At 47.6% G+C, this 22,307-nt stretch overlaps 1 protein-coding gene across 1 annotated transcript in view; it reads right to left on the reverse strand.

Moving 5' to 3' along the window:
• Positions 1-298: 298 nt before the first annotated feature.
• Positions 299-22,307, reverse strand: part of LOC137323157 (collagen alpha-1(IV) chain-like) — a 198,853-nt gene continuing 176,844 nt past the window's right edge. Inside the window, exons 42-52 of the mRNA XM_067986640.1 lie at positions 21,906-22,091; positions 20,111-20,244; positions 16,375-16,447; positions 14,592-14,663; positions 14,323-14,451; positions 13,762-13,860; positions 10,902-11,114; positions 9,519-9,696; positions 7,643-7,757; positions 5,326-5,498; positions 299-3,737 (exon numbers count right to left, since the gene is read on the reverse strand). Of these exons, the coding sequence (XP_067842741.1) occupies positions 3,656-3,737; positions 5,326-5,498; positions 7,643-7,757; positions 9,519-9,696; positions 10,902-11,114; positions 13,762-13,860; positions 14,323-14,451; positions 14,592-14,663; positions 16,375-16,447; positions 20,111-20,244; positions 21,906-22,091 (1,454 nt within the window). The 3' untranslated portion in view covers positions 299-3,655. The remainder of the gene's footprint in view (positions 3,738-5,325; positions 5,499-7,642; positions 7,758-9,518; positions 9,697-10,901; positions 11,115-13,761; positions 13,861-14,322; positions 14,452-14,591; positions 14,664-16,374; positions 16,448-20,110; positions 20,245-21,905; positions 22,092-22,307) is intronic.

The raw sequence follows: 22,307 nt of genomic DNA on the forward strand, positions 1-22,307 counted from the left end.
CACAGGGGTATCGAACAGAGAGACAAGTGTCTAATGGTGGATCTGTCGATATTGGTGCATTGTGAACAGGTCGGATAGAGGCGGTGTGGAAAAGGTACAACATAGGATTCATCAGGTGACCGGTGGTGAGAGGACACAATGACTCTTGGAGCCAAGTTAATCCCAACATGTGAGAGGAAAGTCCATTAACAGCTGAAGAAATCAATCTTCGGGAAAGAGTGGGTCGATGTTAAGCACAACGGATAGAAATGGCCTTAAATTTCTTTGAATGTGTTGGAAATAAAAGCAGAGCCAAACATTTTGTTTTAAAACACAAAATTATTTATTTTAATCTTCATGTCTTATAATGTACAAATGGGACTGGAGGAATAGGAGAATCATTTTAGTTAAACTGCATCACAAAACAAACAGCCTTAATCTTTCCATGCAAACCTTTAACTCGCAGAGAAGTGTAACGCACATGGACTGATTTAGGTACCAATTTGTTCCGCATCAAGCAATTGTAGTATGTAACATCCACATAATACATAACCCATTACTGATCCATTTCACTACACTTTAATACAAACTGTATAAAAATACAAAAAAAAATCAAGGCCTCATAGGTGAGCAGAGAATCAAGTCATTCAAGTGTACAATATGTAATTTACAAAACCCTGATAATAATGGAGTGATTCAGATCAGGGAAGGCAGAGCATCAATGATAACGGGACCAGTGATCACATCATCCTGTAATCAGTACCTCCTCGCTCATCATTAAAGGGGCAATTTGACAATTCCTGCTCCAATTGGATGGAAAATTGTGGGATCACTAGGCTGGATCCTCAGAATGGAATCCCAATGGTGTCGCTCCCTACTCTGAACATAAAACCCTACAATTACCCCTTAGTGATGCTCATCACCACTTTTCAGGTAACATTCTTCATTGTTTTCTGTATCTCCCCTCCAAATACCAACTCCAGTACTTTATATCGAGGGGATATTGTCCTTGCAACTGCACCAACATCAACTTATCCATTTAGGGTGTGCACGCCATGTAATTCCACACACTAAAGATTATTGGGCCATATGTTGATAACAGCAGTGATCAGCAGCTAAAAGCAGCAAGAGCACCAATCAGGAACAATTTACCAGCTGAATATTATTAATGATTTATAATTAGTCAGCTAAGTGTTTGAAAGATTTCTGGACAGCCCAGATGAGCAATAGCTTTGGTTTTCCTAAATAGCTTTTAGTTTATACATTTAATGATTGGAAAATTGTCCAATTTATGCCAAACAGATGCACACAAATCCATGCATGCTCATAGAGACACACACACACGTACACACACATGTATGCACACACACATGCACACATGTACACACGCACACACTTCTACACACACATGTACACACGCACACACTTCCACACACACACACATGTCCACACGCACACACTTCCACACACACACACATGTCCACACGCACACACTTCTACACACACATGTCCACACGCACACACTTCCACACACACACACATGTCCACACGCACACACTTCCACACACACACATGTCCACACGCACAAACTTCCACACACATGTACACACGCACACACTTCCACACACACACACATGTACACACGTACACACACACACTTCTACACACACATGTACACACGCACACACACACTTCCACACACAGACACACGTGTATGTGTGCACACACTTCTACATACAGGTATGCACACACACTTCCACAGACACACATGTATGCACGCACACACTTCTACACACACGTGTACGCACGCACACGCTTCCACACACAGACACACATGTACGCACGCACACATTTCCACAGACACACATGTACACACACACAGATGCACATGTACGCACGCACACTTCCATGCACACACACACGTATGCACGCACACACTTCCACACACACACGTACATACATACACACGTACACCTCCACACGCTTCCACACACACAGGCACACATGCACGCACGCGTGCACACACTCCCACACACACATATACACACCCACAATATACCGGAGATACTGGAAACATGCACGTCTGTTACTTGGGTAGTAAGTAATCGATTGGTAAAAGAATCAATGATTCTAATTGGTGCCTTTCAGTGTGTGTGTAACGTGGCCTGATAATAGTTTCCAGGCTGAAATCCTGAGGCTCTGATTGGAACCCTGCCCAGATGTAGAGTCTGCACTCCAGCTCCGACCCACACACACATCCTGTAAAAATCTAGCTCAGCAGCGCAGCCTCCCGATTCCTGCCCTTTAATCCCACATTCCAGGGAAGGACACTGTACAAGAACAGTTGGTTATATCTGAAAGCAGCAGCCAAGTAATAATGAATGAAAGGACTTGATCACAATTTTTTAAAAAACACTGATTGTGAACAATTGATTACAGCAACTTGCAATCGTACAGCCCATGCATATATTAGTACACCCTCCTTAAAATAAAGTTTAGAATGTTGCAGTTTAATGGCACTTAGCAGCCATGAGTGAAGATCGAAAGATAGCAGAGATGCTAATTGGACATAATAAGTACAGACAGCTGAGAGCTGGAGAGGTTAGATGACAGTGTATAATCCATAGCACCTTAGTGAAGAATTTCAAATAATATATACTAAATAATGGGGCTGATTTTACAAAGTCTCGCTGCCAATCGGAAGCCTGATTTGCTGGGTGTCCACGTCAGGAAATTACAGGTGGGCATCCTGACAGGGAGATTCCCCGCTGGAAATGTGTCTTTGTAAAATCAGTCCCGTCATATAAACTGGTGAGCCACTTCCAGAAAATTCCTTGCTTGTACAACAATAAATGTCACAATCGACCGTAGACCCTGTGGTCTTACAGCTTCTTGATTCAACCTTACACCCGCTCCCAGAACCCGACAGTCAGAAAACAAACAAAACCTTAAATAGAAACTATTTAGTATATATTATATAGATGGAACGAATAGATGGGAGGGAGTTAATCGCCATCCGACCCGTCTTGCGAGGCGAGGCTCCCGATTGGGAGCTGAGCTGGGCGGGAGTGCAGATCGGAGGGTCAGAGGCAGAGGTCAGACTGTTCAAATCGCTGTACCTCCCCACTCCCCGATCGTCTGGTCAGTAATTTCAATCGCTGGAAAACCGGGAGTGCAGCGGATCAAGTGCGCTAACCTCTGAGCTCCTCTCTCCGATCCAGGGTAAAGCTCAGCGCCAGGAGACTTGCCTTGCAAGGTTCATCCCAATAACCCAACCATCAGCAACGCCTGCAAGCTTCTCTCGCTGGTTAGGATGTAACTCAAACTCCTAGATATGGTTAACAGCCTTTTGACTCCCTCCCATCTATTCATTGAACTGTAAGTATTATTATTTCTGTTAATATTCAGTGCAATACTTTAATAAACAAAAGTGCCATTTAGTAAGTCAATAGTAGGAAGCTTATGTTTCTTTTACTTAGAGCAGTATGCACCGGGATATTGCATTAAAAGCTTGTACTTTTGTTTCTCCATTCATATGGCTATGCACTTTTTTCATTTGGCACAATAGATGAGTGAGGTACACAGAATATTGTCATATTGCTTTATTATAGAAATAGCACCATAGTTCATTAGAGGATTGCGACGCAGCTAACAAGCTTGGGAGTCTCAGAATACATTACGTCTTCTTCATGCAGACTTGGCAGCGGCTGATACGGGTTCGCAGTTCACCCGCCTTGAGGGTCTCCGACTCTGGTTTCCTGAAAGAAGAACGGAAACTTTAGGAAAGAGCTTTCCACAGAAGCCGAGGTCCGTCCTCTAAACACTCCCCGCCCGGTGACAGCCTGGGCTCAGAGTTGGTTCTCCAGCCTCTCAGTCAGGAGGCTGTGGGTTTCAGGCCTCACTCTGGGGCACTACTGACACTCAGGCTGAGGGAGTGCTGCACAGTCGGAGGTCATTTATCTCATTGCTGTTTGTGGGATCTTGCTGTGCACAAACTGGCTGCTGCGTTTCCAACATTACAACAGTGACCACACTTCAAAAAGTACTTCATTGGCTGTAAAGCGCTTTGGGACGTCCTGAGATTGTGAAAGGCGCTATAGAAATGCACGTCTTTCTATTAGCGATATAAGCACCATCTTTTCTTCTTAGTCATACCACACGTGAGAGCCCAGTGACCAGGGGTTACTGGTCTGACCGTCACTAACCTGACCAGGGGTTACTGGTCTCACTGTCACTAACCTGACCAGGGGTTACTGGTCTCACTGTCACTAACCTGACCAGGGGTTACTGGTCTCACTGTCACTAACCTGACCAGGGGTTACTGGTCTCACTGTCACTAACCTGACCAGGGGTTACTGGTCTCACTGTCACTAACCTGACCAGGGGTTACTGGTCTGACCGTCACTAACCTGACCAGGGGTTACTGGTCTGACCGTCACTAACCTGACCAGGGGTTACTGGTCTGACCGTCACTAACCTGACCAGGGGTTACTGGTCTGACCGTCACTAATCTGACCAGGGGTTACTGGTCTGACCGTCACTAACCAGACCTGGGGTTACTGGTCTCACTGTCACTAACCTGACCAGGGGTTACTGGTCTGACCGTCACTAACCTGACCAGGGGTTACTGGTCTGACCGTCACTAACCTGACCAGGGGTTACTGGTCTGACTGTCACTAACCGGACCAGGGGTTACTGGTCTGACCGTCACTAACCTGACCGGGAGTTACTGATCTGACCGTCACTAACCTGACCAGGGGTTACTGATCTGACCGTCACTAACCTGACGAGGGGTTACTGGTCTGACCGTCACTAACCTGACCAGGGGTTACTGATCTGAACGTCACTAACCTGACCGGGGGTTACTGGTCTGACTGTCACTAACCTGACGAGCAGTTGCTGGTCTGACCGTCACTAACCTGACCGGGAGTTACTGGTCTGACCGTCACTAACCTGACCAGGGATTACTGGTCTGACGAGGGGTTACTGATCTGACCGTCACTAACCTGACGAGGGGTTACTGGTCTGACCGTCACTAACCTGACCAGGAGTTACTGGTCTGACCATCACTAACCTGACGAGGGGTTACTGGTCTGACCGTCACTAACCTGACCAGGAGTTACTGATCTGACCGTCACTAACCTGACGAGGGGTTACTGGTCTGACCGTCACTAACCTGACCAGGAGTTACTGGTCTGACCGTCACTAACCTGATGAGGGGTTACTGATCTGACCGTCACTAACCTGACGAGGGGTTACTGGTCTGACCGTCACTAACCTGACCAGGAGTTACTGGTCTGACCGTCACTAACCTGACCAGGAGTTACTGATCTGACCATCACTAACCTGAACATCTCTGTTGTCTCGACCGTAGCGAGCCAGAAGCTGTAAGAGTTAGCGTAGTAGTTACAGGTGCCACGACCATGACACTCGATGAAGGGAGCAGAGCGGAACGATTCCAGGCACGAGCCGGGAGAGGACAGGGCCTGTCCCGACCCCTCAGCCCCAGAACTGGTGTGCTGCAGGTAGGAAGAAAAGGACAGAATGAGACGCTGTAGACGGGCCAATCCAAACTCACTCAACTGCAAATAAACAAGTCATTACCATGAACTTTATCCCCCCTATTTATTTTCTCCCTTGTCATCTTACCCCTCACATTATTTGTACCTTAAATTTGCTCCCATGTCTCGGCGAGCACTGCTCGAAGATCAGTGGGTGCGCAGGAGCTGTCTGGGACTACGTTCCTCGTTTTCCTGTGCTACAGGAGCAAATAGTCAGCCTGCAGTCAGCGGGGCTGTTCAGACAGTGAATCCGGCCCATGAGAAACATGGTCACAAACCCACTGCTCGTCACACCAGTGTCAGCCGTGGCTCAGTGGGATCCCTCTCGCCTCTGGGTCAGACAGTCGTCAGTTCAAGTCCCACCCCAGAGACGGAGCAGAGAATCCAGGCCGACACTCCCAGTGCAGGACTGAGGGAGCGATGCACTGTCGGAGGGGCAGTACCGAGGGAGCGCTGCACTGTCGGAGGGTCAGTACCGAGGGAGCGCTGCACCGTCGGAGGGTCAGTACCGAGGGAGCGCTGCACTGTCGGAGGGGCAGTACCGAGGGAGCGCTGCACTGTCGGAGGGTCAGTACCGAGGGAGCGCTGCACCGTCGGAGGGTCAGTACCGAGGGAGCGCTGCACTATCGGAGGGTCAGTACCGAGGGAGCGCTGCACTGTCGGAGGGTCAGTACCGAGGGAGCGCTGCACTGTCGGAGGGTCAGTACCGAGGGAGCGCTGCACTGTCGGAGGGGCATTTTTTGGCTGAGACATTAAACCAAGGCCCTGTCTGCCCTCTCAGGTGGGTGTAATGATCCCATGGCACCATTCGAAGAAGAGCAGGGGAGTTCTCCCCGGTGTCCTGGACCAACATTTATCCCTCAACCAACATCACTAAAACAGATTATCTGGTCGTTTTCACATTGCTGTTTGTGGGATCTTGCTGTGCGCAAATTGGCTGCTGCGTTTCCTACATTACAACAGTGACTACACTTTAAAAGTACTTCAATGACTGTAAAGCAGGATGAGTCGTCCTGAGATCGTGAAGGGTGCTATATAAATGCAAGACCTTTCTTTCACTGAGTGACCTGGTTACTACAGTGTGCTGTCCCATTTTACTGTTGTTATTGGAAAGGTTTTCGATTAGTATTGATATTTTCACCTGGATGAATGTGTACTTTATTGAACAAAGTACCTCGAGCACAGTATAACTCTGTATCTAGAGCCTGCCTGTAATCTTCATGCTTTGTGCTGCCAATAACGTTTACAATACAAGGTGAGTTCAGCTTATTCTGGTGTCTTATGCCTCGTGTGGAGGTTTCTTTGTGTGTTAACTCCCAGGAACCAAAGGTTATTCTGCGAACTGGCACTGAGATACACTCCCTGGGAGCGTCGCTCCCCACTGGGAGCGTTGCAATGTGGACTCACCCCTGTTTTGTATAGATAATAGTACTTTACAATTTAACACTCCTGTTGCAGGGCTCTGCACAATGTGAGTGTTTATCGGGAATTCGGGAGTGGAGGGCGGAGGGCATGATTCGATTTTCCCATTAGCAGTAATCGGGCCTGGTGCACTGTCCTCTCAGCCCCCTCGCCCGATAGGCTCTCCCGTCAGGCGAAGCTCCTCGCTGGGAGTGAGTAAACTTGTAAAATCTACCTCATAATTCCAATTGGGAAAAATCCCATAGGAACAGGAGGAGGCCATTCAGCCCCTCGAGTCTGTTCCGCCATTTAATGAGATCATGGCTGATCTGTATCCTAACTCCATTTACCTACCCTGGCTCCATATCCCTTAATAACCCTTGGCGAGCAAAAATCTATCGACCTCAGGTTTAAAATGATTAATTGAGCACCTACTGCTTTTTGTGGGAGAGAGTTTCCACACTTCTACCACCCTCTGTGTGGAGAAGTGTTTCCCAACTTCTCTCCTGAATGGCCGGGCTCTGATTTTAAGCTTAGGTCTCCTTGTCCTAGACTCCTCTAACTCAAGACAACTCAAAGAAATGGAAAAAACATACCATAATATTAGACATGTGGAGAACAATGACAGTAATGAAAGAGAAGGATGAATAATGGGATGGAGGGCATGACTTGGCCATTGTGTTTAGTTCTCAGGCACTTACCATCATGAAGGAGTAGCCGATCCAAAGGGAATCCCAACCATTGGGGCACAGTGGGATTTGAATTGTTTGGCTGTGAACAGCAATCACCATCGCTGGAGCTTCACAAACAGAACACCTGCGAGAGTCGTTATGTTATTATTATTATTCCAGGTTGAAGACTTGACTTGACTATTCCAATGCTCTCCTGACTGGCCTCCCATCTTCCACCCTCCATAAAATTGAGCTCATCCAAAACTCTGCTGCCCGTATCCTAACTTGCATCAAGTCCTGTTCAGCCATCACCCCCTGTGCTCGCTGACCTACATTGTGTTCGATTTTAAAGTTCTCATCCTTGTTTTCAATTCCCTCCATGGCCTCGCCCCTCCTTCTCTCTGTAACCTTCTCCAGCCCTCCAACCCTCCGAGATCTCTGCACTCGTCCAATTCTAGCCTCTTGCGCATCCCCGATTTTCATCGCTTCATCACTGGTGGCCGTGCCTTCAGCTGCCTGGGCCCTAAGCTCTGGAATTCCCTCCCTAAACCTCTCCGCCTCTCTCTCCTCCTTTAAGATGCTCCTTAAAACCTACCTCTTTGACCAAGCTTTTGGTCACCTGTCCTAATATCTCCTTATGTGGCTCGGTGTCAAATTTTGTTTGATAATCGCTCCTGTGAAGCGCCTTGGGACGTTTTACTATGTGAAAGGCGCTATATAAATGCAAATAGTTGCTGTTGTTGAAGTGAAGGAGTTCCAATACTGCGATATTATTGGATCAACAACCCACGGGTCTTTAGTTAAAAGCTCTGAAATTGAGGTTGAATAAATCTGGTAATTTGGGGACCAGCACTGGGAAAAAAATGACCCGACTGTCTTAGAATTCCGACTAGTTCACTAATCCGCCAGCCACCAGGTCTGGCCTACACATAATTCCACCAGATTGAATAAATGCCCTCCGAAAATTGCCACCATCTCATTAGGAGCCCTTCTCAGGGCAGCTAGAGATGGGCAATAAATGTGCCCGAGCTTACGATGGTGGTGTGGGGGGTGTGGGGGGTGTGACTCCACGATCCTGATTTCACAGTGGGGAGCGGCGCATTGCAGGAAATCATGGATTGCAAGCCCATCAGTCCCTGAGGGAGGGGGGTCTCCCTACAGGAGGCATCAATTGCAGACGCGCTCCTAATATAAGCTGCAAAGCTCCCCACGTAAACTCGGACAATCATTCTCCCAGCCTCGGTAGAATTACAAGGAATGTTACAGTACAGAAACAGGCCATTCGGCCCAACGGGTCTATCCCGGTGTTTAAGCTCCACACGAGCCTCCTCCCTCCCTACTTCATCTCATCCTATCAGCATATCCTTCTATTCCTTTCTCCCTCTTGTGTTTATCCAGCTTCCCCTTAAATGCATCTATTCTATTCACCTCGACTACTCCATGTGGGAGTGAGTTCCACATTCTCACCACTCTCTGGATAAAGAAGTTTCTCCTGAATTCCCTATTGGATTTATTAGTGACTATCTTATATTTATGGCCCCGAGTTTTGGTCTCCCCCACAATGAAAACATTTTCTCTACGTCTACTCTATCGAACCTCTTCATAATTTTAAAAACCTCTATCAGGTCCCCCCTCATTCTCCTCTGTACTACAGAAAAGAGCACCAACCTGTTCAGTCTTTCCTGATAGTTAGTTGTACCCTCTCAGTTCTGGTTTCATCCTTGTAAATAATTGCTTATGGTCAAACATTCCATTTTTTAATAACCATCTGTGTGAAGATGTTTCTGCTAAATTTATCCTTTGCTGTTCTAATGATGATCCGGAGTTTATTCCCCCATGTTACTGTAATAGTCTGATACTCTTGATAGTGGTAAATTACACCGTGCCACAATGTCTGCAGTCTCACCTGCTGATAAATGGCTTGATAGTTTGACCAATAACAGGAGCCATACTCATTGGCATTGGTTCGGGAGTGGCCAGCCAATAGGAATAGTCATTTCTTGATGCAAAGTTGCAGACGTTGTTGATATTGCAGAAGAGGAAAGGCATTGTGCTAAATCTCCTCAGACAACTTCCCGCGGTACCTGGGCAGTGAAAGGACAAGGTTAACGGAGACACTGCAGGTGTCGGGCTGACTCTGTCTCTGGACGCTCGACGGTGAACAAACTAACAGAGCGTTTCCCAATGTAAAAGGGGGTCAATGGGTGCTGGCAATGAATAATACACTTTAGATTTGACCAATTCCCACATGCACGGCAGGGAGCCCCCACATCAAGGTGTTTGGGTGCGGAGGTCAAGCTGTGGGACCTGACTGGTTTCCATGCCCGAATTCCCAATCCGTGCTCTGTGCTCCGGCTGGGAATTTCCTCCGGGTTTCTCCAACTCTGCTGCGGGAAATGGGGCGGAAATCCTGACTCGGAAATTCGTCGTCTCCGCAACAGATTTACAGGCGTGAAACGGGCGCCAAGGTGTCCAATATGGCGCCCATTCTGCGCCGGAAGTGTGCTGCCCGCCATATTGGTCATATAGGCATCCTGGGCCAGTGCCTGAACCAGGGGTTAGGCCCTTTGCATTTGCAAATTGAGGTCTAACGCCTATTTGAAGCTCCCTTTACAAAGTTCGTGTGCGATTGACTGCAGCTTGCTCCGTGAGGTCAGTATTCTGGGGCGCTTTACAACCAAAGAGAACGCTGGAGGCTGCTTCCCGAAAAGGCACATTTTTATTTCTTTTACTTATTTTATTGTGGGGCACAACCTCAACCCCACCCCCACCTCCCCCACACCCCCCACCTCCCCCACACCCCCCAACACCCACACACCCCACACCCACCCCACCGCTGGCTCCACATTGAATCCGTGGGCCGCTGCTCGCCCCCATCCCCCGATTGCCTCACCGCTCCCGCCCCCAACACCCTCCTCCTCCCGGTCTCTGTTTATCGCCTCGGCCAGAGTCCGAACTGAACCATCTTCAATCCTCCCGGGACCGAGGGCTGCTTCTGGCGCTGCGTCTGGCGCCCGTAGCTCGCTGGCAATAAACTAACGAGGTCGGCGGACCGATTTCCCGGGGTCCTATCACCGGGCCTCCTCGTGAGGCCCATGAGGCGGGTGTTGCCCAGTGATCACACCCTCATTCGGGCGGGGTCCAATTTCTAGGCCCCCGTTTACGGGGCATAAACAGGATTTTTCACCACACTTCCGGCAGTGGAACGGGAGGAAATTCCCGGCCTACGTGCCAGTTTGGGAAACGTGTCCGCATTGGGAAGTATTTACTGAGTCTTTCAATCACTCACCCAAGTCTTGGCCGTGAGCCCTTTCATTGCCCTGGACATAAAGCAGTGAGAACCCATCATAGATTTTAGATGTCCCTTGAGGACATGAAGGTAACTCAGTTGTCTGGCTGTGCCTGGTAACAAGAAACCCGTGAGCTATTGAAGCAGGACCTGGGAACCCTCGAGGCCCTGGGGTTCCTTCAGGGCCGGCAGGTCCGGGATATCCTCTTGGACCTTAAAAGAAAAAGAGGGAAATGAGGCAGTTAAGCTACGCAAGAAAGATATCTTTTGTGTTTTCTTAGCGAATGGTCTACGCAGTGTGTATTCCAACAACAACTTACATTTATATAGCGCCTTTAATGTAGTAAAACGTCCCAAGGCGCTTCACAGGAGCGATTATCAGACAAAATTTGACACCGAGCCACGTAAAAAGGTATTAGAACAGGTGACCAAAAGCTTGATCAAAGAGGTAGGATTTAAGGAGTGTCTTAAAGGAGGAGAGAGAGGTGGAGAGGTTTAGGGAGGGAATTCCAGAGCTTAGGGCCCAGGCAGCTAAAGGCACGGCCGCCAATGGTGGAGCGATTAAAATCAGGGATGTGCAAGAGGCCAGAATTGGAGGAGGGCAGAGATCTCGGAGGATTGTAGGGCTGGAGGAGGTTACAGAGATAGGGAGGGGTGAGGCCATGGAGGGATTTGAACACAAGGATGAGAATTTTAAAATCGAGATGTTCCCGGACCGGGAGCCAATGTAGGACAGCGAGCACAGGGGGTGATGGGTGAATGGGACTCGGTGTGAACATGATTTGCAAAAGGGACTAATATACTGTTGTGAATATCATGGTAAATTTAGTGATCTGCCATGGAGCTTTTTATGAATGGGAGCGTGTGTCAACAATGAGGGTAAATGTTAACCCTACCTTGATTGAGAGCTGCCCACTGATCATTGGTGAGGAGCTCAGTGGGGTTTTATCTGTTCTCAGGATGTGGGGCCTCACTTCTTACCCAGCCCTACTTGTCCTGAGAAGAAGGTAGTGCAAAGTCCTCTGGAACCACTGCAGTCCTTGTGGGCAGGCAGGAGCCTTGTGGTGTTTGTTTTTACAAGTGCTAGGCCACCTCAGAGGGCACGAAGAGTCAACCATAACAGACACAATCCAGAGAATGGAAATTAATTTAACTTTCAATAGTATGGATTGTTTACTACATTTCTAAGTTTTGTGTCATCTGCAAACTTTGAAATTATGCCCCCTATACCAAGTCCAGGTCATTAATAAAGACCAGAAAGAGCAGTGGTCCTAATACTGACCCCTGGGGGACACCACTCTTTACTTCCCTCCGGTCAGAAAAACAATCTTAAAGATGCAAAAATTGAAACTGAGGATGAGACAAAATAGTAAATATTCCGAATGATTGCTTCCTCCATGATTTCACCACGTCCCCATCCCAAACAGAGATAACCACGGTAAAATCAAGGACTCCAACTTAAAATGAATGAAAGATCCTGACAGGCTAAACAGAGATAAAAGCAAAAATAAGTCCCTGGGGATAGATGGTATTTATCCCGGAGATCTGAGCGAGATGTGGGAGAGGATTTGAGAGACACGGACAATCATTATTAGGGAGTCACTGGACACTGGATAGAGGACCAGGAGTGTGGAAACAAACTAATCTTTTGCCTGCATTCAAAGAGGGGACACAGCAGAAGAACTACAAACCCAGGAGCCCATCGGCACACTGACCAATCCGATGGGCAGCAAGGCACGTCAATGGAGAATTTTTAAAAAACTAAATACCAATTGGCTGTTGGAGCCATCAACAAGACATTAACTAACCATCAACAAGACATTAACTAACCATCAACAAGATATTAACAAGACATTAAGTAACCATCAACAAGATATTAACAAGACATTAAGTAACCATCAACAAGATATTAACAAACTATTAACAAGATATTAACAACATGTTAACAAACAATTAACAAATCATTAACAAGATATTAACAAACCATTAACAAGATATTAACAAACCATTACCATGCCTTTAACAATCTATTAACAATCCTGTAACACACCATCAAGATATTAACAAACCATTTACAAACCTTTAATAAATCTTTAACAATCCATTAACAAGCCATTGAGATATTAACAAGCCATTAACACACCATTAACATGCCTTTAGCAAGCCATTAAAATCCATTAACAATCCATTAACAAACCTGTAACAAGCCATCAACAAGATATTAACAAACCATTAACAAACCTTCAGTAAACCTTTAACAAGCCCATTCTAAATCAGTTGCAATTTTACCCCTTCAAGTATTTATCCAATTCCCTTTTGAAAGTTATTATTGAATCTGCTTCTACCGCCCTTTCAGGCAGTGAATTCCAGATCATCACAACTCGCTGAGTAAAAAAATTCTCCTCATCTCCCCTCTGGTTCTTTTGCCAATTACCTTAAATCTGTGTCCTCTGGTTACTGACCCTCCTGCCACTGGAAACAATTTCTCCTTATTTACTCTATCAAAATCCCTCAATTTTGAGCACCTCTATTAAATCTCCCCTTAAGTGTGTAGTTTCTCTAAACAAGTGCCTTTTAAGATACTTCCAGAACAGTGCCTTGTTCACTGAGACCCGAGAACTGGGTACAGAGGGTAATGTGTGCAGATCACAGCGGGCTTGATTTTCTGGTCATCCATCTTAAATCACCAGAAAATCAGACCGGAGCGAGACCCTGAGCCGGAACCAGAGACATGGATTATGTGCTCCTGAACGTACAATGCAAGGTATTACATTTCACTCATTGAAAACACCAAATAAGCGAATGTTTCCTTGGACCAAGTGGCCTCTTTCTGTGCACTAACTTGTAAAGCAATTCTTACCTGCTGGGCCAAATGGGCCAATTTCTCCTTTCAGTCCAGGCCTCCCATCAAAGCCAGGAATACCCTCTGGACCAGGGTCACCAATAGGGCCGAGCAGACCTGGGTGAGGCAATAGATTAAGACAGTAATTAATACTTCAGTTATTCTGTAGTTACCCTTCACTATGGGGGAATGCACAAAAGGCCAGAGTTGGAGGAGCGCAGAGATCTCGGAGGGTTGTAGAGCTGGAGGAGGTTACAGAGATGGGGGGAGGGGCGAGGACCATGGAGGGATTTATTTTTTGTTAATGGTGCGACGCAAAGGAGATAATTTTCCGACCTTGCCCTCCTGGAAGGGAATCTCATCCACTGGGAGCACATATCAAAAATCCAGGTGATCGCAGTGAGTTGCATACAGCGCACATGGCACCTTGTGTGGTGTGCCTCGGGTGTAAGTGGGAGAGACTCGAGGCTCCCACGAAAGTGCAACGCCCATCAATTACCCCCCTCAGTGACGGAATAAAACGCTCGGTACGGATTTTTTCCGGTGCTCCGTATCGTTTGGTTGGGGATATTAGCTTACCTACATCACCTTTAACCCCTGGAAACCCGGGATAGCCCTTCGCTCCGTCTTTTCCTGGCCGACCAGGCAATCCGGGATTTCCCTTCACAATCTGTAAAGGGCCCTGTGGTCCAATAGGGCCTGGTGGACCTGTTAATGAAGCATCACATGGTGCGTTAATGGGCCGGCCTTCGAAGGTCTGAAGCAGACTTTCAATTTGATTCATAAAATACCACGATGGGCCTGTTTGGGGTTTGACAGCGAAATGAAAAGGAGCAAGAAATATTTACCTGATTGTCCAGGTGGACCTCTCTCGCCCTGCAACCCTGGAAATCCAGGGGGTCCTGAGGAACCTTTCACTCCTAGGAAGATATTTGTGAAAGTGGTGTTACGTACGCTCAGTTTCAAATCTGAAAATGTCCACACTTTAGAAGGAAATCAAACTTCTAAAAAATAACGATGGATATAAAGTGTGTTACAGTGCATTTCACTTAGTGATCTTATCTATCCAGTCGTAGCCGGAGAATCTCCTGCAATGGCTTCTTCTTCCGCACCGTTACCTCTGGAGTCCCCAAGGGTCTATCCTTGCTCCCCTCCTATTTCTCATCTACATGCTGCCCCTTGGCGACACGACATCAGGTCCCGCATGTACACTAACGACACCCAGCTCTACCTCACCACCACCTCCCTCGACCCCTCTACTGCCTCTGTGTTGTCAAACTACTGTCCAATATCCAGTCCTGGATGAGCTGAAATTTACTCCAGGTGAAACACCGATAAGACCAATGCCACTGTCTTTGGTTCCTGCCACAGTTTTTCCTTCCCAATTTCCAACATCAATCCAGGCTCCCACTACCGATTTAAAAGGGGAGATGGTTGACGTTATATGTGTATAACACTCCTACTTTTAGTCTTACACCCTATGGGACTTGCATTAGAAGAGGGAACAGAGAATGCGAACTAATCCGGTTCCTGGTGTCAAAGGGATGAAATATGAGGACAGATCAGAGAAGCTCGAGTTTAGCGAGCAGGTAGTTTGGAATATAGGAATTGCTGGATGAAAGATGACCGAGGTCCATCTAGTTCGCCTTCTATCATCCTGGTAGTCGCATGATACGACGATAATGGTGTTTGTTGGCTAATCATGGCAATCAATTTCTATCGATTAATCTACAACAGGCCCAGACATGAGGTGAGGACGCACTTGGGCAGAGTTATCTAATTATATGTATTAAATGATGTAGATCAGGGATTATTACTTCTTTACTTGGGTGTAGTGAAAGTTGCCTCATTTTGGTGTTGAAATTGTAAGGACATTGCTCGTAACACTTTGAGTTCAAACATAAAACTGGGTTATTATCCCTGAGACGTGACACAATTATACAATGAACATTTCCTCAAACACTCTTTAAAATAGGTTGGGCAGAGTTTCCTTTTTAATGTTTGGACGTAAAGCACCGCCTGGTTGGGATTGGAGAAGAGCAACAGGCTGGGGAGATCACACTTCCCCTGTGCAGCCTGTGTGATTTCCCCTCCAAGCTCTGCAGAGGAAACTCTGCTCTGATGCCTGTAATGATCAGCAGTGATGAGACAAGACGTGTAGAATAAAGATCAAAATCATTAGCCCCAGTAATTCTATGTGAAGTGGAGGTACACTCCTGATGTCACCAATCTCCCCGGTGTCCTGGGGCCAATATTTATCCCTCAACCAACATCACTAAAACAGATTGTCTGGTCATTATCACATTGCTGTTTGTGGGATCTTGCTGTGCGCAAATTGGCTGCTGCGTTTCCTACATTACAACAGTGACTACACTTCGAAAAGTACTTCATTGGCTGTAAAGCATTTTGGGACGCCCTGAGGTTGTGAAAGGCGCTATATAAATGCAAATCTTTCTTTTTCCTTCTAGTCCTGTGCATTACAAGGATACATGCAGTGACTAGTAATGTCACAGGTTAGTGCTTAACATGTTAATCCGTTCAATCATGTAAGTCAGCGCTATTCATTGTCATTGTATATACTTTAACAGTGCTAGACTAGTACTTAATTAGTTGAGTGAGTTATTAACTAACCAGTGAAGCCTGGAACTCCGTGAGGTCCTGGGTCACCCTTCACTCCTGGGACACCAGGGTGCCCAGCACTACCCTGTGGGCAAAAACAATTCACATTTAGTCATTCTGTACAAAACTAATCACCTGCTGGCTTATGGCTGCAAATTATCAGTCACCATCATTGTCAATCTGTTCAGAGTTAGCTCACTTATATCGCAGAAACTCGAGGACATTCAGCCCCTCGAGCCTGTTCCGCCATTCAATTAGATCATGGCTCATCTGTGCCTCAATTCCATTTACCCGTCTTTGCTCCGTATTCCTTAATACCCTCACCCAACAAAAATCTATCGATCTTAGTCCAGAAATCTTCAATTGACCCCCAGCCTCAGCAGCTTTTTGGGGGAGAGAGTTCCAGATTTCCACTCCCCTTTGTGTGAAGAAGTGCTTCCTGACATCACCCCTGAACGGCCTGGCTCTAATTTTAAGGTTATGCCCCCTTGTTCTGGACTCCCCCCACCAGAGGAAATAGTTTCTCTCCATCTACCCTATCAAATCCTTTAATCATCTTAAACACCTCGATTAGATCACCCCATAATCTATACTCGAGGGAATACAAGCCTAGTCTGTGCAACCTGTCCTCGTAATTTAACCCTTTTATCCCCGGTATCATTCTGGTGAATCTGCGCTGCACCCCCTCCAAGGCCGATATATCCTTCCTGAGGTGCGCTGCCCAGAACTGAACCCAATCTCCAGATGGGGTCTGACCAGAGCTTTATATAAACTGGAGCATAACTACCACCCCTCACGATTGTTAACATCTCTAACTGAGCTGACGATATTGATCCCACAAATAGCGATACTATGTCGTTTGCGTCAGGCATTTTTCATATTTTGTGGAAAGGATCCACATCACGACTGGAATTATTTTTCTTTCAAGATTAGTTTGAGGAGAATGTTTGAGGACTAAACATATTAAAACCTGCATCGTTCGGGAAACAGACCAATCAGCACTTGTCCAGCATTCCATGAGATGGTTCACCCACCATCCCAACAGTGAGATGGTTCACCCACCACCCCAACAGTGAGATGGTTCACCCACCACCCCAACAGTGAGATGGTTCACCCACCACCCCAACAGTGAGATGGTTCACCCACCACCCCAACAGTGAGATGGTTCACCCACCACCCCAACAGTGAGATGGTTCACCCACCACCCAAACAGTGCGATGGTTCACCCACCACCTCAACAGTGAGATGGTTCACCCACCACCCCAACAGTGAGATGGTTCACCCACCACCCCAACAGTGAGATGGTTCACCCACCACCCCAACAGTGCGATGGTTCACCCACCACCTCAACAGTGAGATGGTTCACCCACCACCCCAACAGTGAGATGGTTCACCCACCACCCCAACAGTGAGATGGTTCACCCACCACCCCAACAGTGAGATGGTTCACCCACCACCCCAACAGTGAGATGGTTCACCCACCACCCCAACAGTGAGATGGTTCACCCACCACCCCAACAGTGAGATGGTTCACCCACCACCCCAACAGTGAGATGGTTCACCGACCATCCCAACAGTGAGATGGTTCACCCAACATCCCAACAGTGAGATGGTTCACCCACCACCCCAACAGTGCGATGGTTCACCCACCATCCCAACAGTGAGATGGTTCACCCACCACCCCAACAGTGAGATGGTTCACCGACCATCCCAACAGTGAGATGGTTCACCGACCATCCCAACAGTGAGATGGTTCACCCACCATCCCAACAGTGCGATGGTTCACCCACCACCTTAGCTTCCTAAATTATTGCAATCAAATTTTTTTTTTATTTGTTCATGGGATGTGGGCGTCGCTGGCGAGGCCAGCATTTATTGCCCATCCCTAATTGTCCTTGAGAAGACGCTGAGCCGCCTTCTTGAACTGCTGCAGTCCGTGTGGTGACGGTTCTCCCACAGTGCTGTTAGGAAGGGAGTTCCAGGATTTTGACCCAGCGACGATGAAGGAACGGCGATATATTTCCAAGTCGGGATGTTGTGTGACTTGGAGGGGAACGTGCAGGTGGTGTTGTTCCCATGTGCCTGCTGCCCTTGTCCTTCTAGGTGGTAGAGGTTGCGGGTTTGGGAGGTGCTGTCGAGAAAGCCTTGGGGAGTTGCTGCAGTGCATCCTGTGGATGGTACACACTGTGCGCCGGTGGTGAAGGGAGTGAATGTTTAGGGTGGTGGATGGGGTGCCAATCAAGCGGGCTGCTTTGTCCTGGATGGTGTCGAGCTTCTTGAGTGTTGTTGGAGCTGCACTCATCCAGGCAAGTGGAGAGTATTCCATCACACTCCTGACTCATGCCTTGTAGATGGTGGAAATGCATCAGGGGTTTAGTTTTCACCTTCACTGCCTGGGCAGTTCACTGGAGGAGCAGATCGGCCGCCCGTTCTATAACTCGCCTGATGTCTATTTATAGTGGGGGGGGCAATTCGTTGACCCAGTTTACAGCCCAAGCGGTGAAAGTGAAAATGACCCCCAAGGTGTTGACAGGTTTAGAAAGGTAGATTTGAGGGTTTTTTTGCTCTCAGTGTAGAACATTGCGCAACATGATTGGGGATTTGGGCAAGGAATTCACTGCGTCTTATTTGTAGGACATGTGACTACCTGTCCATTAAAATTAACGGATGGAATCACATAGAATTTCCAACACAGAAACAGGCCATTCGGCCCAACAGGTCCATGCTGGTGTTTATGCTCCACATGAGCCTCCTCCCAGTCTACTTAATTTCACCCTATCAACATTGCAACGGGATCTTGATAAATTGGGCCAGTGGGCCGATGAATGGCAGATGGAGTTTAATTTAGATAAATGTGAGGTGATGCATTTTGGTAGATCGAATCGGGCCAGGACCTACTCCGTTAATGGCAGGGCGTTGGGGAGAGTTATAGAACAAAGAGATCGAGGAGTACAGGTTCATAGCTCCTTGAAAGTGGAGTCACAGGTGGATAGGGTGGTGAAGCAGGCATTCGGCATGCTTGGATTCATTGGTCAGAACATTGAATACAGGAGTTGGGATGTCTTGTTGAAGTTGTACAAGACATTAGTAAGGCCACACTTGGAATACTGTGTACAGTTCTGGTCACCCTATTATAGAAAGGATATTCTTAAACTAGAAAGAGTGCAGAAAAGATTTACTAGGATGCTACCGGGACTTGATGGTTTGACTTATAGGGAGAGGTTGGATAGACTGAGACTTTTTTCCCTGGAGAGTAGGAGGTTGAGGGGTGATCTTATAGAAGTCTATAAAATAATGAGGGGCATAGATAAGGTAGATAGTCAAAATCTTTTCCCAAAGGTAGGGGAGTCTATAACGAGGGGGCATAGATTTAAGGTGAGAGGGGAGAGATACAAAAGGGTCCAGAGGGGCAATTTTTTCACTCAAAGGGTGGTGAGTGTCTGGAACGAGCTGCCAGAGGCAGTAGTAGAGGCGGGTACAATTTTGTCTTTTAAAAAGCATTTGGACAGTTACATGGGTAAGATGGGTATAGAGGGATATGGGCCAAGTGCAGGCAATTGGGACTAGCTTAGTGGTATAAACTGGGCGACATGGACATGTTGGGCCGAAGGGCCTGTTTCCGTGTTGTAAACTTCTATGATTCTATGAACATATCCTTCTCTTCCTTTCTCCCTCCTGTCTTTATCCAGCTTCCCCTTAAATCCATCCACGAAGAGCCGTGATAATTTTGAGCAATAGTTTAACTTACGGGAGATCCCTGGATGCCTATCTCTCCCTTGGGTCCTGGAAAGCCTTGGAATCCTGGTGACCCTTGATCTCCTTTGGCTCCCTTTGTCCCGTCCAGTCCTGGAGCCCCAGGACCTCCTGATACACCAGGGGCGCCTGCAAAAATGAAAGCATGGGAGGACGAATTAGGTGCTCATCAGTACTTTCCACTAACCATCTGAACAAGACCAAAACCCCATGCGCTCAGAGATCAGTAGCTCCACAGCTGAGAAACCCCATTACCCTTTGCAGATTGCAAAAGAATATTCAGGCTGCAACCCTTGAATTTTTCGGACGACTCTTGACCGTGGCGTCAACGTTTGCACCAAGCGCCAATCTCAGCCAAGAGGAGGGGTTGGAAACTGATCAGAAGAACTATTCAACAGCCAGCTGCTAAGAGGCCCATGTAGGGTCTCCAACTCTCCCGCGCTGTCCCGGAATCTCCGGGAATTAAAGATTGATCTGATGGGCACTGCGGCGGGCAAACCTGGGGGGACAGGTCATCGGGAATTGGCTGCAGAATTGGCAAACCAAAATGAGCAGTGCACCCTCTCATCGGCTTCCACTCTGGGACCTCCTCGCGCATCAGTTCCTGTGACGATAATGGTGGCGTAACGAGCTGCTCAGTGCCGTGCTCTGCTTGCCAGGTGACCGATGCTGCCGTCGCCACGCGCGCATCTGGAACTTTCTCTCCGTTTAAAACTCCTTTCCGTTTCTTTCACGAAACTCTCCGCTGCCTCGTGCTGACGTCACCAGCCTCTGGAACCAAGGAGAGCGCGTGCAGTGAGCAAGAGGGGCCCCTGCCCCTTTCCTGGCCCAGTGCAAGGATGAGTCCCAAGGGAAACAGGAGGACTTGAGATTCAAACGTGATGTTAAGGTCATGTATCATAGAATCTTACAGCACAGAGGGAGGCCATTCGGCCCATTGTGGACTATACCGGTTATGCAGCTACAATGTTGGTGAAACCCAGGGAGTGCTGCACTGTCGGAGGGGCAGTACTGAGGGAGTGCTGCACCGTCGGAGGTGCCGTCTTTCGGATGAGACGTTAAACCGAGGCCCCGTCTGCCCTCTGAGGCGGATGTAAAAGATCCCATGTAGAAAAGCAGGGGAGTTCTCCCCGATGTTTCCTTGGAAACGCAGCAGCCAATTTACACACAGGAAGATCCCACAGACAGCAATGAGAAGAATGACCAATTAATGATTTTAGTGATGTTGGTTGAGGGATAAATATTGGCCAGGACATCGGGGAGAACTCCCCTGCTCTTCTTCGAAATAGTGTCATGGGATCTTTTACATCCACCTGGGAGGGCCTCGGTTTAACATACAGAGAATGTTTATAATTCATACCATTTACATGACAGCTGCTCTTTACTAATAAGGAGAAACTCTTTCCACTGGCAGGAGGCTCAGTAACCAGAGGACACAGATTTAAGGTCATTGGCAAAAGAACCAGAGAGGAGATGAGGAGAAATTTTTTTACGCAGCGAGTTGTGATGATCTGGAATGCGCTGCCTGAAAGGGCGGTGGAAGCAGATTCAATAATAACTTTCAAAAGGGAATTGGATAAATACTGAAAAGGAGAAATTTGCCGGGCCCAGTGGGAAGAGCAGGGGAGTGGGACTAATTGGACAGCTCTTTCAAAGAGCCGACACAGACACGATGGGCCGAATGGCCTCCCTCTGAGCTGTACGATTCTATGAGGAGTTAGAAGTTAGCAGGATCCTAACAATTCATCATCACAGCAATCTTCAGCCAACCAATGGAAACGGGTACTTACCTGGACGGCCTATTTGTCCCGCATTTCCTTTATCACCTTTCAGACCCTCCAGAGCGATGTTAGGTGGTCCGGGGGGGCCTGGACTGCCCTGTTGTCCCTCGTTGCCTGGGAATCCTCGATCTCCTTTGATCCCCGGGACTCCAGGCGAGCCTGGGAATCCCGGTAAACCAAGATCACCTTTCAAACCTGTCAGCCAGAACATGTCCATCGTTAGCAATTGGCCCCAACCCCACAGCTAACCACAGTTAGACGCAACTGGAGTCCTGTTCTGTCCCAGAGGCAGCAGAACTCTGGGGATGGGCATGGGGTTAATTCCCTCTGTGACTCCACATTAACTTTGTGTCTATGTTATTCAGTTTCAGTCATTCATTGATCTCAACGTTAGGCAGAGAGGAAGATAAG

This window comes from Heptranchias perlo, chromosome 6 (genome assembly GCF_035084215.1).
Source record: "Heptranchias perlo isolate sHepPer1 chromosome 6, sHepPer1.hap1, whole genome shotgun sequence".
Classification (NCBI taxonomy): Eukaryota; Metazoa; Chordata; class Chondrichthyes; order Hexanchiformes; family Hexanchidae; genus Heptranchias; species Heptranchias perlo.